The 15936-nt window shown below is 38.0% G+C and overlaps 1 protein-coding gene across 1 annotated transcript in view; it reads left to right on the top strand.

Moving 5' to 3' along the window:
• Nucleotides 1-15936, top strand: part of ITGA11 (integrin subunit alpha 11) — a 1670941-nt gene that overhangs the window by 750158 nt on the left and 904847 nt on the right. Inside the window, exon 7 of the mRNA XM_044077667.1 lies at nt 575-723. Within this exon, the coding sequence (XP_043933602.1) occupies nt 575-723 (149 nt within the window). The remainder of the gene's footprint in view (nt 1-574; nt 724-15936) is intronic.

The raw sequence follows: 15936 nt of genomic DNA, 5'->3' as shown, positions 1-15936 counted from the left end.
AGTGGTTTACATGTATTAAAGTTAAAATCTCTGGGTATCATCAGAAAAATATCCAGTAGCCCGCTAACATTTTCTTGATCAATAAAATGATGTATCTTAAAAGGACTTTAGAATATACATTAAAATCCTATAATTTGTATTATATTCAGTTTATTGATATATGTATGTGATTGAATATGTTATTTATTTTATTTATTTATTTATTTATTATTTATTTATTTATTTTTTGCAATCAGTGACATGTCAATAAATAGTTTGACTTAACTTATTCCTACTTGAAGTATCACATTGATATGGATGAACTATGCATACTGGCAATAAGACATTAAGTATATTCCCAACAAAACACTACTGTAATACTGGCCAGCTAAAAGAATGTCCCATATACATAAACAGCACTCTAAGACATGAAAGTATAGCTCTGTTACCTTATTCCTAGGAACTAGAGCCAGGGAGGTGCAGTCGATTGTCTTGCTGGGGAACATTGTAATAGGTGCCAATAGATATCTTTTTTATAAAACTGATTTTCTTGTTGCGGTTGTGGTATTTATGCACATATTTACTTAATTTCTAGGTTGGCATCATACAATATGGGGAAGATGTCGTACATGAGTTCTACCTAAATGACTTTAAAACTGTTGATCAGGTGGTGGCAGCAGCTAAACGAATTGAACAGAGAGGAGGCACAGAAACCAACACAGCTCTGGGAATAGAAACTGCTCGGTAAATATCTATATGCATTGCCAAAGGTTAATACAGTGTTGTATTTTATGGTACAGGACTGGCTAGTGCCATTGTGCTTTAATATAACCTTGTGCATATGGGGTGTTTTGCTGCATACCAGCATAATCTTTCACACTGTGGTCTTTGTAAGAGTTCTATGTGTGTTTCAATAAAGGCTATTCCATTTTAACTCAGCTGTGGGCTACCTATTATTTTCTATTTGATTATTGTGTAGCACATATTTTATAGTTATAGTTCATAGTTTAGTACTAAGCTAACCACTTTTGCGAGCCATTTTAAGCCTAGCCAATTATCCCTTGTGAGACTCAAACCCTGCACCTTGTGTTTGTAAGGCAAACACCTTAGCCATTAAGCCACCCTCCCAACCCATTTTACAGTTCAATTTTTATTAAGTGAAATAAGTGCATAACATAATTTAGGAAATGAACATCACACCCTCCACACTGTGAAGTTTCATCTTGGTTTGCTTTAGTTCTATATTCAGGCATTGTACCTGTGATACAGCCTTTACTCCTGATCAGCATATGAGTTGAGTTCTTTTGCCTCACTTGCATCACCCATCCTCTCCTGAGACTCTCCAAGTCATGTCTGTATTATACTCAATGATCTCCCATATAAATGCAGACAATCTTTTTCTCTAACCCCTGCATTTATTCTAACTTTTGTGCTAAAGTATTCATACCTGTGACATGCTTCCTTTGACATATCCTGTATCTGAACCTAAATTCCTTACCTATTCTGTGGTGTCCAAGACCTGACCAATGTGTTATACTTTATTTTTCTAAATAGCTCCAGGTGCAGTTCTGATTTCACTTTCAGTTAACCCATCCACTGAATTTAAAGAGCACTTTCCTGTGGTATAATTTTAGCATCTTTGCTAACCCTCAGATTGTACAAAGAGTATTTTTATTTCTTGCTGTTGTACCTCTCCCATTTTACTTCTGTCTCTTTGGGCATAATCAATACTGTGTTTCAGGGAACCAACATGCAAGTGCTAAACTTGGATTTAAATGCCACAGCCTGCATTATTCTCCCAGTATGTAATGACTGAAACTGACATCAGGACTGTTTTAAGTCATATCTGAATAAATGCACTTCATTTTCTGTAAGACAATTAGAGGCAGTCCAAGGATCACATTTCATTCTGACCTTCTTTTACTTAACTACAGTTTCCTTTCAATAAGGTATTTGTATATACATTTTGCTGCTTTATTGTCTAATGATATTTAGGGTGGATGTTATTCTCATTCCATGCTCCCTGCTCCTTTCCTTATTATCTTGTCTTTTCTTTTTGGACTTAAATACTTACATCTGAGGTATGTTTTCCTATTTTGAGTTAGTTCTGGTTTCTCATTCTCATTTGCTATTAAATTTATAACCATACCTGCCAGAGACACAAGCACATGTAACAGACCTTATAAATGCTAACTCTCTCTCACATATGGTTAACCATCAATCTGCTCTGAGTTACAGCACAATGGCACTAAATATACAGAGCAAACTGATATTGCCAACATCCTGGCAGATAGGTTCACTGCTAACTTTACCTCCCCTCACCTCCTAAAGGGCCCATCTCTATACCAGAAGAATAAAATTTTCCTGTAATCATGGCTACACAGGTAAAAACACACTCTCCAAAGCCAGGAACACAGCATCCATGGGACCTGACAACAACCCACGCTGCATTCTACACGAACTACAGAATGAACTGGCACCCCATCTAAGCATCATGTTCAATCATAGCCTTACCTCAGGCTTTGTGCCCACTGAAAGCACACAGCGACGGTTATCCCACTCCATGAAGGAGGAGCCACCACAGACCATGGGAACTACTGCCCCATTAGCCTAACGAGTTTGGTCTGCAAGGCCATGGAATGTATCATCATGGAACTTATAAACAAAGATATCTCCAAACTTTGGATCCCACCCAGTTCGGGTTTGTAAAAGGCAGATCATGTCTCCTAAACCTGATAGACTTCTTTGAAGCAGTCACCAAAGCTGTAGATAAGGGTAAGGTGGTTCACACACCCTATCTAGATCTTGCCAAGGCTTTTGACACCATCACCCACTCTGGAATTATAGATAAACTCACTAAACTAGGTATAAATCACTATGTCACAAGATGGGTTGCCAACTGGCTCACTGACTGAGCCCACACTGTGAAAGTAGCAGACTCCAAATCCGACTTCAGACCAGTGACAAGTGGAGTACCACAGGGTTCAGTCCTGGGTCCTCTCTTGTTTGATATCTACTTTTCTGAAGTACAGGCTAACACAGAAGGTCTTCGGCTAACAAAGTTCACAGATGACTGCAAACTAGGAGCCATAATCAAAACTCCTAACGATGTGGACATCCTACAAAGGGCCTCATTGAGACAGATGCCTGGTGTCAAAGCCATGGCCTCAAGCTCAATGCCAAAAAGTGCATTGTCATCCCCTTTGGTAAAAACTCTGTACCCATGAGCTACCACATAGGTGGTAGTCTACTTAACACCGAAAGTGTGATAAGAGACCTTGGGACACAGGTGGATAGTAGTCTCTCCTTTGATAATCAAATCACCACAGTAGTCAGGAAATCCTTCTACATGGCACACCTCATCACAAAAGGTTTCTCATCCAGGAAACAAGAGGTCATTGTTCCCCATCTACTCATCACTCATTAGACCCATTATAGAGTACAACACCCCTTTTGGTATGTATCTCACAAGACATCTACAACAACTGGAAAGGCCACAGAAATACCTCACAAAGGGGATTACCAGCCTCAAACAGATGCCCTACGCAGACCATCTCAAAAAACTCTAGCTTTACTCAGTTGCATATCGCCTACTCAAGAGGCGATCATTGCCTAACAAATAAAGCTATGTCAAACCCAGAGCTGTTGGACATGCTCCACTTAAAGAAATCCCAATCCCTCCAAGCTACATGCTCTAGGGACCTAAACCTTGTCACCACAATAAAGAGACTTCCCATATTCTGGAACAAACTACCTATCTATATCAAACAAAGCTCCTCATTAGCACTCTTCAAGAAAAATCTTGATGATTAGATGGTAAATAGGAAATTCATCCAGGGATCACTTCTGTGACTCTACTCGACAGGGGCATAGGAAAATAATTTTCTTGAGTGGCGAAAGCCAGGGTACCTTTTTGGCTAGGCTTATATAGGCCCTAGGGCCAATGGCCTAGTACCTACCTATGAACCTATTAGGAGCCCCAATTGCCCGGAAAAAGTCCTCACAGATATGGCTGCTTCCAGCACAGCTCCATATGTATTATCATTTGTTGTTAAATCCGACCACAATTCAGTGACCTTTTTCTTTAAAACTAGTGGCACTTACCTGGTAAATAGATCTGTGTTTAGGAACTTCTCAAAAGGAAACCTTCTTCAGTTACTTGATTACTTAAATAAATTCTGCTGTAATCCTCCTCTGAAGTATCCTATTGCTAAAGCTGCTACCATGCCTTTTGACTTCTACTCTCACTTAAATAGTTGTATTGATATGGCAGTCCCTATCCTCAACAAATATAATGAGAAGTTTAAAAACAAACCCCTGTGCTTAATACTTATAACAGGTCTCATTCTACTTTCCTTAAGTGCACATTAAGCAAGCTAACAAAGTGCAAAGGGAAATACTAGGAAGCTCAAACTGAGTATGAACTTAAAATAGCCACTAAAACCAAAAATAACTGCAAATCTTTCTTTATCTATGTCAAGAAGTTAAGAACTAACACCCAACAGTGTTTAGTCCACAATAATCCTTCACTCTCTGACCCAAAGGAAATAGCTAATATTCCAGCTATCAAATTTAGTACAGATTTTACTCTATGCATAGTTATAGCTATCCCACAGGTTCTACAATTCCAGTCTCCCCCTTTAATTACTATGGAAGAAATTCTGCCCTCTTAAAAACTAAGAATACTTCATCCATGGGCCTGACAGCACCTATTTTAATGCTGTTATCCAAGGATGGCCCAGCCATGGCCCCAGGTAACTACAGACTCATTAATCTCACTAGCTTCCCATATAAAACTATGGAGCACATTATCACAGACTTCATCAATCTGGACATTGAAAATCTCTTAACCCTGGACCCTCATCAATTTGGCTTTATCAAAGGAAGGTCCTGCCTGTTTAGCCTCATTACATTCTTTTAAAACATAACTGAAGCCATGGATAGTTGTTATGCAGTGCATACAACATATCTAGACCTTGCCAAGGCCTTTGACACTATTCCCCATGCAAGCATTATTGATGGAATTGTAAATGTCAGTATAAATCCTTATATCGTGTGATGGTTAGCTAACTGGTTGTCTGACAGAACCCTTGTTATTAGAGTATCAGGTGACAATTCTGAAAGCAAAACAGTTACCAGTGGTGTACCAAAGGTCTCAGTTTTAAGTCCTCTCCTATATGGCACATATTTATCAGACCTTCAGGCCAGCACTTCTGGCCTATGGTTGTAGATGACTGTGAATTGGGTGTTGTTATTCAGTCTTCTACTAACTCACAATTGCTCCAACATGGCTTAGACCACGTTAACAATTGTTGCAAGGACAATGGTCTCAAATTAAATGTAAAAAAAATGCCATAGCTAATTTTGGTAAAAATAACAGCTGCACTTAACATATAGCATATGCACCCCTCCCTCAAGTATTCTTGATGATAATTCCTTATCATTTGAGATTTATGTCTCCACATCCATTTGGAAAGCCTTTTATCTGGCCCATCTAATTGTCAAAGACATCCACTAGATCCAAAAAAGTATTTATTCCCCTTTACTCATATCATATCAGACTCACTGAATAGAATGCATCTTTTGGGATGTATTTGACCTCAAAGATTCATAAGTAAAAAGATCAGTGGCCTAAAAAATCCTGGCTGTCAGGAGACTCTGGCAGCCCTTTCTCTGTAATCAGTCTCCTACAAACTCCTCCATGGAGGTCTGTACTGGGCTTATGTGCCATGAAAGATCTATGTAACATGTGTAATGTCCTTACTTATTCAGACACCAAGGCTTTGAGTAAATTTGGGGGCTTGACTGCTTGGCATGCAATACTGATATGTAATTATGCTGCAGTAGTATGGTTTTGAAAGAATGTATTGCTTCAGTCTACTTCCAAGTGGACTGCAAAAACACAATATTTTTCAAGAAGTCATGACACTCCTCTGACTCTTTTTGACCTTTTACAATCTACCACTGTGTCAGTGGCTACCTCAGAATATGGCAGTGTGAGCATTCTACCTCAGTTTCACTCAGATAATACTGACCAGAGTATAGCTTTTGTTTCCCACATGTTGGTGTCTCCTAAACAGAAATATTCATTAAATGAGAAGGCCATTGCACATCTCTAGACCATTGAGTGGCTAGAGGGCATACCTATGGGGTGCAAAATGTACACGAACGATTGATCACAAAGTCAAAACTGCATTCCTAACAACCAAATGTAAAGAATTGCTGGTCCTGGAATAAAACACTAGTCCTGCAGACATTGCTAATCTAATTATGATAGTTTGCAGGCATGGTTTAAACTGTCATGTGGCTGACTGTTTTTTTCTGAATGCTGTATTTAATAAGGACACCATCAGTCTGGAGGAGCAAGAGTAGGGAGAGTACTTTACATGCCCCACCCTAGTCAGCAGCAACCTCATAGTAAAAGGAGGGTGAAAGGGGGGGATTGCTACAGTGAACATACTCAGAAATCTACTATTATCGCAAATTACCTACACAATTATGCTGTGTCCTTTGTGTGGGTTTCAGTGTTGCAGTCATTATCAATGGGTGGATTCCTAAAGCTGCTTTCCATGAAGGAGAATGGTAGGTTGACTAAATCCAAGAAAAAACTGGAGAATTCTCATCAGAACAGCTGAGGTAAATCTATTCCTAGATGTGGATATTGAGTATAACCTGTAGTGTTTGGAAAAACAGTATGAACTGAGGAATATATATTTGCTTCTAATGCTTCTAAAATGCACTGTGTACTTACCCCCCACCCCAAGAAGTTTGTAGTGCCAGCTATTCCTCTGGTAGGATGAACTCTAGCCTTCACAGGTACAATTTTGCTATGACAATTGTATGAAAATGTAATACAAATTGCAAGCTATTTGAAAATATCTTGTTTTGAAGCTAGCAAACTCTCCTTTGCAGCAAGGAAAAAAGTAGTTGGTCAGATTTCTTGATTTGAGGCTCTCTCCAGGTAAACCATTTATTGTTTTTACACACTTAAGGATTAGGGTAAAATAGAAAGTTGGATTGCTTGTTTCAAAGAAATTGTTGTTACTACGTTTGGCATGAAAGAAGGATTAGCTCTCAAGGTCACTCTGTCTTTATGCATGCATAAACAAGTTCTTTGCACACCTGGGCTTGGAAGTCTGGAATTCTTCTGGCTCATGTAATGGCTATAAGGAATAATGTGTTCCACATGTGGAGAGAGGGAGTGGTTTATAGCAGGGGTGGCCCATGCTATTGGACTGCTGGACTGCAGCCCCCTCAACTTATAAAAAAAGAAATAAAAAAAGTAAAGAAATAAAAAAGAAAATGAAAAAGATAAAAAAAATTAAAAATTGTGGACTTTCGCGCATGCGCATTAGTCTGGACTGCTGCTGAGACCTGGAGCATGCGCAGATTGTCTCAGCAGCAGTCCTGACTGGGAAGCATGAAGAACGGAGCTCCCAGAAGTCTATGCAGTTTTAAACTGCATAGACTCGCTGGGAAAACGCGTCGGGGCCGGACTGCAATGTCAGCAGTCTGGAGTTTGCTGCAGTCTCATCGGGGTGAGATCTCATGACGGGGGGGCGTCAGGGGAAGATCTTGCGATGGGCAGGGTCTGGTGTGGAGTTGCGCGGGTTTCCTAGCTTTGGATTGTATGGTGGTTTGCTACGGAGTTGGAGTTTATGGTGGTTTTGCTACTACAGGTAAGTGTGTCAGGATGGGCTAGGTGTGAGTTTAGGGTGTTTTTTTCATTTGTTTGCTCTTTCTCCTCTAACAGACTAACAGAGATAAGCAGACATAAACTTTTTTAGTCCTGCATGTCCTGTCATCAGCTCTTCTTGGACAACTAGCGAAACCCAGATTAGCTAAGGCATAATCACAACTTCATGTTTCTGTACTATATAGCAGGCTGAAGATATGAATTAAAAATGTCTTCATGTTTTCCAGGTGAATTATTCATGTGTGGCTAGTGAATTATTCATGTGTGGCGGGAATAAACTTCTTCCATACTCTTGACTCTTCTTTTTATCTGTGAGAACAGTCTACCCACGTCCTGAATGCCCACGTCTCTTGTGGAATGAGATAAGTCATCCCAGCATTTTAGTTAAAAAGAGCTTCCTTGATATTGCCTAATCTAGGTCCGACTCCTGATATCAAAAACATTCACACCTTGACCAACAAATTGGATCCCTAACAGTGTTTCTTTCTTTAATAACTTGATGACTGGCGATAATTATTTCTTTGTGTGACCAAAATTGCTGAAAACGTTATCTTATTTCAATTTAATTTCTTTATAGAAGTCAAAGGAACTGTATCAGACTAATCTAAACACCAATATTTCATTATCTTAGGACATAAAACTTTTAACACCAGCACTGGGCTTTGGAGATAACTGTTTTGGATTGGAAAACAGTGACATGTGTACTCTTTCCAATTTATATCAAAAAAATACAAGATGTTTTAACATTACTGGGAAAAAACTTGCAAAAAAGTCAAGAATCTTTCCATTCTTTGTCATCAAAAACATCAGTCTGACATTGCTTCTGCTCCCCAGATTTCATAGATTCTAGATATTTTCTGGATTATTTGAAAACAGAATCTAATTAATTTTTAATTCATTTTCTTGAACTGTAAAATGGATATTGGCTACAAATGTATTAACTTCAGTTAGTGTCTCTGTCTTATTTTTCCCCAAACCTGGAGTTTCTCATGTTTTTCACTTAGCAGACCATTGAGGGCTTTAAATTTGTTCTAAAATATCCTTCACACATTCCCTACAGGCAGTCAAGGTGCAGCTCACCAAGCTCCGACTAGCTAACACAGCTGTTTGATATTACCTTTTATCCCACACTGAAGCCTAGTTCCTTAGGGTTATCAAAATTTTTACTTGTGTGAGACGACTATGCATTTCAGTGGGAGGTTTCTTCATTTCTCATACTGTATGACTATAGAATTAGCATTCCTAAATTAGGTGGTAGTTTGTGTGTGTGTGTGTGTGTGTGTGTGTGTGTGTGTGTGTGTGTGTGTGTGTGTGTGTGTGTGTGTACCTTGTATGCAGGTGTTAAGGACCTGAATTCCCTACCCACCTCCATTTGTAAAAAAATTGCAGATTTTTGCCTCATACGTGATCTGATCTGTTCCTCATAATATCTGTGGCTTCCAAATATTGCAATGCTTGATATTTGATGGTGCAGTGGTAGCATTGTTGCCTCACAGCTGCAGGTTTTCAGGTTTGGTTCTTGGCTGGGGTGCCTTCTGTGTGGGGTTTGCATCTTCTCCCTGTGTTTGTGTGAGTTTGCTTTTGTGTCCTCCCATGTTACAAAGACATGTCTGCATTATTTCTTCCTGGGCCTCTGCTGAAAATTGTTTTTTTTTTTGTTGTCCTGATTAACAAATGTTAAATAAAATTGACAGGTATTTGAATTTCAGACTTCAGGTTTCTGAATGTTTAACTCCTTGCATATTTGATGGTGCAGTGGTAGCATTGTTACCTTGCAGCTATAGGTTTTCTGGTTTGATTCTTGGCTGGGGTTCCTTCTGTGTGGAGTCTGCATCTCATCCCTGTGTTTGTGTGGATTTGCTCTGATGTCCTGCCATTTTACAAAGACATGTGTCTGCAGTATATCTCCCTGGGCCTCTGCTGAAAATTGTTTTTGTTCCGTCAGAAGTAAAATTGACATTGAATTTCAGACTTCATATTCTTCAGAAAATGCATAGTAACACAACCTTTTACACAACCTTTTATTCTAGCAATTTTCTAAGATGAATATTTGAAATTTGTCCTTATTCTTGGGACTGTATTACCCCATTATTGGCTTTGTCCAGTTTTTGTGCTAAGGTTGACAGCTATGGCAAGAAATGAATTCACTGAATATGTTTGAGGGCTGTATTCCTTCATTACTGGGTTTGTCCAGGTGTTTTGTGCTAAGAGGTTGACGGCTATGGTGAGAACTGAATTCATTAAATGATAGCCATTTAAGTTTCAGTCTTCCTCTCTTTCACAAAGCAGCCAATTTGGCGTAGTGGTATGTTGCTCTGACTGTTTTGCACAGGGACCTTGGCAGTAAAATGTATGGTGTTAAAACAGCATTTTATTCTAGCAAGTTTCCAAGATTCTACAAGCAATGTTTAATGTGTCCCTGTTTTTTGGCCTTTTGACCCCCCCCCAATAAATTTGTTTTTTTTCAGATTTCTTGTGCTGCAAAGTTGAGATGCAGTTGAGTATTGAGTAGATTTTACAAGGAGCTGAGAGCTGCAGGGGAAGAGAAGTTTAGTGCTGCTTATGCTAAGTCAGCTTGCATTGTTAATAGCACAACAGGTTGTGTACTTGCCTTTGATGCAGAAGGTTGTTGCTTCTACTCCCACAAGGGGTAAATGCTGCTGTACTGAAAGTTAAGGTACTAACTATGAGCCTGTTATCAGTTTGCCATCCATTTCCTATTGCAATATTACTAGCTTATCATTTTTAATGTAATATAGGCAATTTATTCCTCATGGGCATCAGACGCTTTATTTTTCAATGAAACCATGAAATATAAAGGTGTTTGCTAGCAGCAACCTCTTCATTAGTTACAGATTTATTTAATGTGGAATTATTTAATGACTTTTTTACTTCAGAGATTGTGCATATTTACTGATAATGGTGGACTGTAGAATTGTGCATATTTACTGATAATGGTGGACTGTAGAAGTTTGAGTAGACTTTTATGATGGAAATGTTCTGAATTGGGCAGTTTTGTCATTACTGGTGCATGCGTTTTGTTTCATTGTTTACTGGAAAATGTTCAAAGCAATAGGAAGGTGTATCAAAGAGCACATGTATGTTTCATATGCAAGGGGCCTATGATTTGAAAACAGCCCAGAATTAATCTTTATCTGCCACTGGCAAAATGTATTTTCTTTGAATGTGGGTTTCAATGCTGTTTCAATGAATGTGAGTTTCAAGGGCAGAGAAGTTTTAATGCTAAGTTTGTTTAGCATATGTCTTAGTATTTGTGCTGTAAAATGCAAAATAAAACTTTCAAATGAAGTCCAAATCATCATAGAAGTAAATCAGTATGCTCATTAGTGTTTATGGTAAATGGAGTGAAATAGCCAAGTAATGGATCATTGGAATGGCTGCAGGTGGAGGCTCCATTCGACCATGATTTTGTGAGGGGGAAGGGCGGCAAACTTAAAGACAGCCCCAGCTGAACTATACCTCCCAATTGTCCAGATTTTCAAAGAATTAATAGATTTTTGCTTCTTATTTTTGGTTTGTTCCTCATAAAATTTGTGGTTTTCTGGCAAATAATTTAGGAATTAAGTCACTAAATAATGACACACTGAGTTTCAGACTTCATAACCTTCAGAAAAATGCATGCTAAAGTAAGACCTGTTCTATCAACTGTCTCAGTTTATACAAGAGCAATTTTTAATACTGTTTATATGTTCCCCCAATATATTTGGCCTTGTCCAGATTTATTGCATTAACAGGTTGAGAGGTACATGCAAATAAATTGCTTTATAGAATTAGGCATAGCCAAACCTCTCAACTGTCCCTGATTTTGGCTCAAAATGTTGCTCTTCCCCTAATGATCCCTCCACAAAATAGCAATTTTAGAAGAAAACATGGAGGGTTTATAATTAAGAAATAACTGTAATAATCAGTTAGATTACTTTTATTTCAGAAATGCATGTAGATTCTTTTATTTTGTCAGCTGCTCAAGTTAGCAGTACTAATATTAAAGTATCCCTTCTTTGACAGGTTCCCAGCTGTATTGTGTTGCTATTTTATATTTTTACATCACATTTTTGGTCCATTTTTCATAAAATTGTGTTTTTTGGCAAATTAGTGACAAATCATTAAAGACTGAAGTTAGAAAATAATGACAGACATTTGAGTTTCAGATTTCATACCATTCAGAAAATTCATACTAATGCAAGACCTCTATTATCTTTCTAAGTTTATAAGAGCAATATTTTAAAAAATTTCCTTATTTTTGGGCCTTTGTCCCATTTCTTTGTATGGCTTTGTCCAGATTTCTTGCTCTGAGGTTGAGAGGTATGACAAATGTGTCAGGGCCATCACAAGTCAGCCAGAGACATTTCAAACTGTGACATACTTGTTGCACCCCACTCCCCTATGTAGTGACTCTGGATGTGTCGAAGCAAGGCAAGGAGTAGTTATGCAGTGTAAATGTGCAGAATATCCCCCCATCCAGGGTAGACACAAGTACTAGAGTGGCTTTTCATCTGTCCTTGATTTTTACAGAATGGTCTGGTTTCTGCCATATTGTCATACTGTTGATTTATGCTTATTACTCAAAGTGCCTGTTGCTCTGTGTTTAAGTAGCAATACTTTAATGACCATTAGGTAAGCTTGGCTGAGATTGCAAGATGTAAGTAAGCTTTAATAAGCATACTGTTAAAGAATTGTCAACATTGAAAGCCTTTCTGTTGCCATGTAGAGAATACTTAACTAGATAATGTATAAGCCTTGGGTATTGAAATGCATATGCCAGTATTTGTAATAAAGGACAGGATTATATTATTTTAAGAGTCTCTTACACTTGGAGACTTCCAGTCATCTCTGTAGGCTTTACCCGTAAACAGAATGCCAATCGTGTGGTCCATAACCTGTACAGTAATCCTTTTAGTGTGGTCCATAACCTGTACAGTAATCCTTTTAAGCAATGTATCTTGAGCTTATTTCTTGTTTGCTTTTCATTTTTTACTTTGATCATGTTTTCCCCATGAAACAAGTAGATGTCAGGCAGCAGGTCTTTTTTTGGATAAGGAACATTTTTACAAGTGGGGGCATCAGAGATTTCTGCTTTCAGCATGTTACTTGGTACTTTAATAAAGCTGACTATAAATTATAATTAGAACTGCAGTGCATGAAGTGGTTTGAGTTGAGTGCTGCTTGTTTTTCTTATACTTGATTTTGACTGGCATTCCATTAATGTATTTAAAAAAGTAATTTATTTTTTCATGCCTCACAACCTTTTTTGTTTCCATCTAGATATTAAGCTGTCATGCAGCCAATGCATTGAACTATTTGTGTTTTTCTACACTTCATTTTGTCTTGATTGGACTCTCATAATGACGGTTTGGCACCCAGGGCAGTATATTTAGTTTTTGTGGTTTTGAGCATAGCTCCTCCCCTTTCTAGTTGGCTGCACCCCTTCCCATTGACCCCACCCATTCAGCTGTCTCCTGCAGCCCCCCTTTGATTTGAAGTCACCAGCCGCCACTGGTTTATAGTTTCTTCAAAAACTGTGTTCAGGTTGAAATCCAATAGAGAACACAGACTCTAAGATGCTTAGGGTGGAAATCTCAAAACCAACCATAAATTCAGCATAGTTTTAAACAAATTTGAGGACTATGAACACTTAACAAAAAAGGGGAGCCTATTCCAAAAGTTAAATATAGAGATAGAAACAGCCTATATCTATTAGCAGTTTTTGATATCAGATAATAAATTCCGCATCTGATCAGGCATGACTTCATCATCAGTATTTAGTTGGGCTACTGTACACTTTTGATTTGTAACAATATTTTAAATACAAATGAGGGGTGCATGCTTGACCTACATTTTAAAATATTGTTACAAATCAAATGTGTAGAGTGGTCCGACTCAATACTGATGATGAAGTCATGCTTGATCAGATGCAGAATTTATTATCTGATTTTATACAAAGGGGCTACCCTCCAGATGATGTTAAATGCATTCAAAATAATATAGAAGGTAAACATAGTACTGATATAAGGCCTATTTTTTCAGGACATGAAACATCTAATAAAGTTCCCAAGGTTAATTCAGAACATAGATGTCTGTTAACTTTTAACTATAATACAAAAATGTTCAAAATAAGATAAAGACATATTGGCTGATTATTGAACAAATACCACTGTTTATAACAGATAACCAACATAGTCTTACATTTGACTATAGGAGAAGTAATAATCTTAAGAACTGTTTATGTTAAAGAACAACTGAAGACCTTAAAGATGTTTAAACCATCTAAGCAAGGCAAGTTTAAATCCCATAAATGCATCTGTTGCACACATTTACATACTGAGAAATCTATACAGCACCCTGTACTTAAAAAAAAAATTCTATGTGAATTTGGAACTTGTGATACTAAAAATATTATATATATGGCTAAATATGTATCCTGTGAGGCTTACTACATTGGCAAGACTAATAAGAAGTTCAAAGTACATATTGGTGATCATCTTTTGGACAAAGGTAGGAAGGTACTTATTAACATATTTTATAAACACATTAGCTTAGCAGATGCAACACACTTTTTTTAAATGTTTATACTGCAAATGATAAGGACTCCTATTAGGCGTGGTGATTTGAGAAATACTACAGAGAAGGAAGAATGAAAGTAGATTATGCATTTTTGAGTGCACACCCTCCAGGTCTTAATGGTAGTATAAGCGTTAAGCCAATTTTAAATGAATTACATAATCAGATTTAATGAAACTATTTCTTTAAGTTAATTGAATGCTTGATCATATGAGTTTTATTTCCTGTATAAAGTAGATGATTTTATTGTTGCGTTATTAAGTCTGATGAAGTGATATGCGAAAGGTTTTAACTTGCATTATTTTATCTATTTTATGGTAACACTTTGTGATTCTTGTGGACTTTTCATACTTGTTGGTTTTTTTTTTTTTTTTCTAAGGCCACTTGATTTATCACTACACTTGATTTGTTTTTCATCTGCTCTTGGAACACATGTCCTAGGCTGGTATAAGCCTAGCATTGAGCAGTATATTACCTTCTCCAAGGATGATGCCACAATACGAAAAGAAGATGGCTGACTTTAATAACCGCTTAATTTCTAGTGTCATTCTAAGAGGGTGCAATATTTGTCAGCATGGAAAGAGATAGTCAGCTGACCATGATGCTTTGCTAGGGATGGTCTGCACCTCTCCCCTCTTGGCTTTTGAATATTACCTAAAACCCTATTCTCCACATATAGCTTTTGTAGGCAATGTCAAACTGAAAATACTTCTGACATAGCAAATCAAAACCAAGAAAATCTAAAGTTGTTACTGCTCAATGCTAGGAGTCTAAACAAAAAACTGGATTCTTACAAGCTCTCCTCATCCAAGAGAATGCTGATATCTGCACAATCACTGAAACATGGTTTAAAGCTATGTAGAGCACACTGGCAGTGCAAGAATGCCTTTTGCACATTTAGACCAGCTACTACAAAGACAGGGACAAAAGGTGAAGGTGTCTCAATTTACATAAAAAAATGTAATATATTTCAAGGCTTGTCAAACAAGACAATGCACTTGAGCTTCTCCATGTTCAAATCAACATGGACAAAATCCTATACTAGTTCCTTGCAGGCTTTAGGTCCTCCTCTGTGACCCAGTGAACCCATAACATGTAGTTAAACTTACTGGAAACGCTCATCATCCAACCCATTACAGTGCCTTTAATTACCCCACTATTAAAAGGGAATTATATATGACACCAAATGTACAGGCACAGAGATTTTTGGATTTTGTAAATACAATATTTGGTCCTCACTAATATGAAAGAGTGCTGCACAACCCCAAGTGTAATGTTTTCTCTAGTAAGATCAGACCACAAAATGGTCTCTGTTGAAATAAAAATAAAATCTGGAATGTCAACTAACCCTGGAATATTTGGGAACTACTCTAAGGCTAACTTCCTACTATTAAGTGATCTTCTGGCTTTTCCCGGTTAGGGGTTGCCACAGCAGATCACCTGTCCGCTCATGATTGGCAGTGGAGTTTTATGGTGTCGAGTTGCCAGCCCGGCACCCAACCTTCCACAGAAGGCACACACATTCACACCTAGGGCCAATTTAGAGTGTCCAATCCACCCACAGCATGTCTTTGGGATGTGGGAGGAAACCGGAGCACCTGGAGGAAACCCACGCAACCACAGGGAGGACATGCAGACTTTGCACAGAAGGCACCACAGCTGAGGATCGAACTTGAGAACCT

Source organism: Protopterus annectens, chromosome 7.part0, assembly GCF_019279795.1.
Source record: "Protopterus annectens isolate FY-2018-M chromosome 7.part0, PAN1.0, whole genome shotgun sequence".
In the NCBI taxonomy this organism is placed as follows: domain Eukaryota; kingdom Metazoa; phylum Chordata; order Ceratodontiformes; family Protopteridae; genus Protopterus; species Protopterus annectens.
This window is presented reverse-complemented; position numbering and strand designations above follow the sequence as displayed.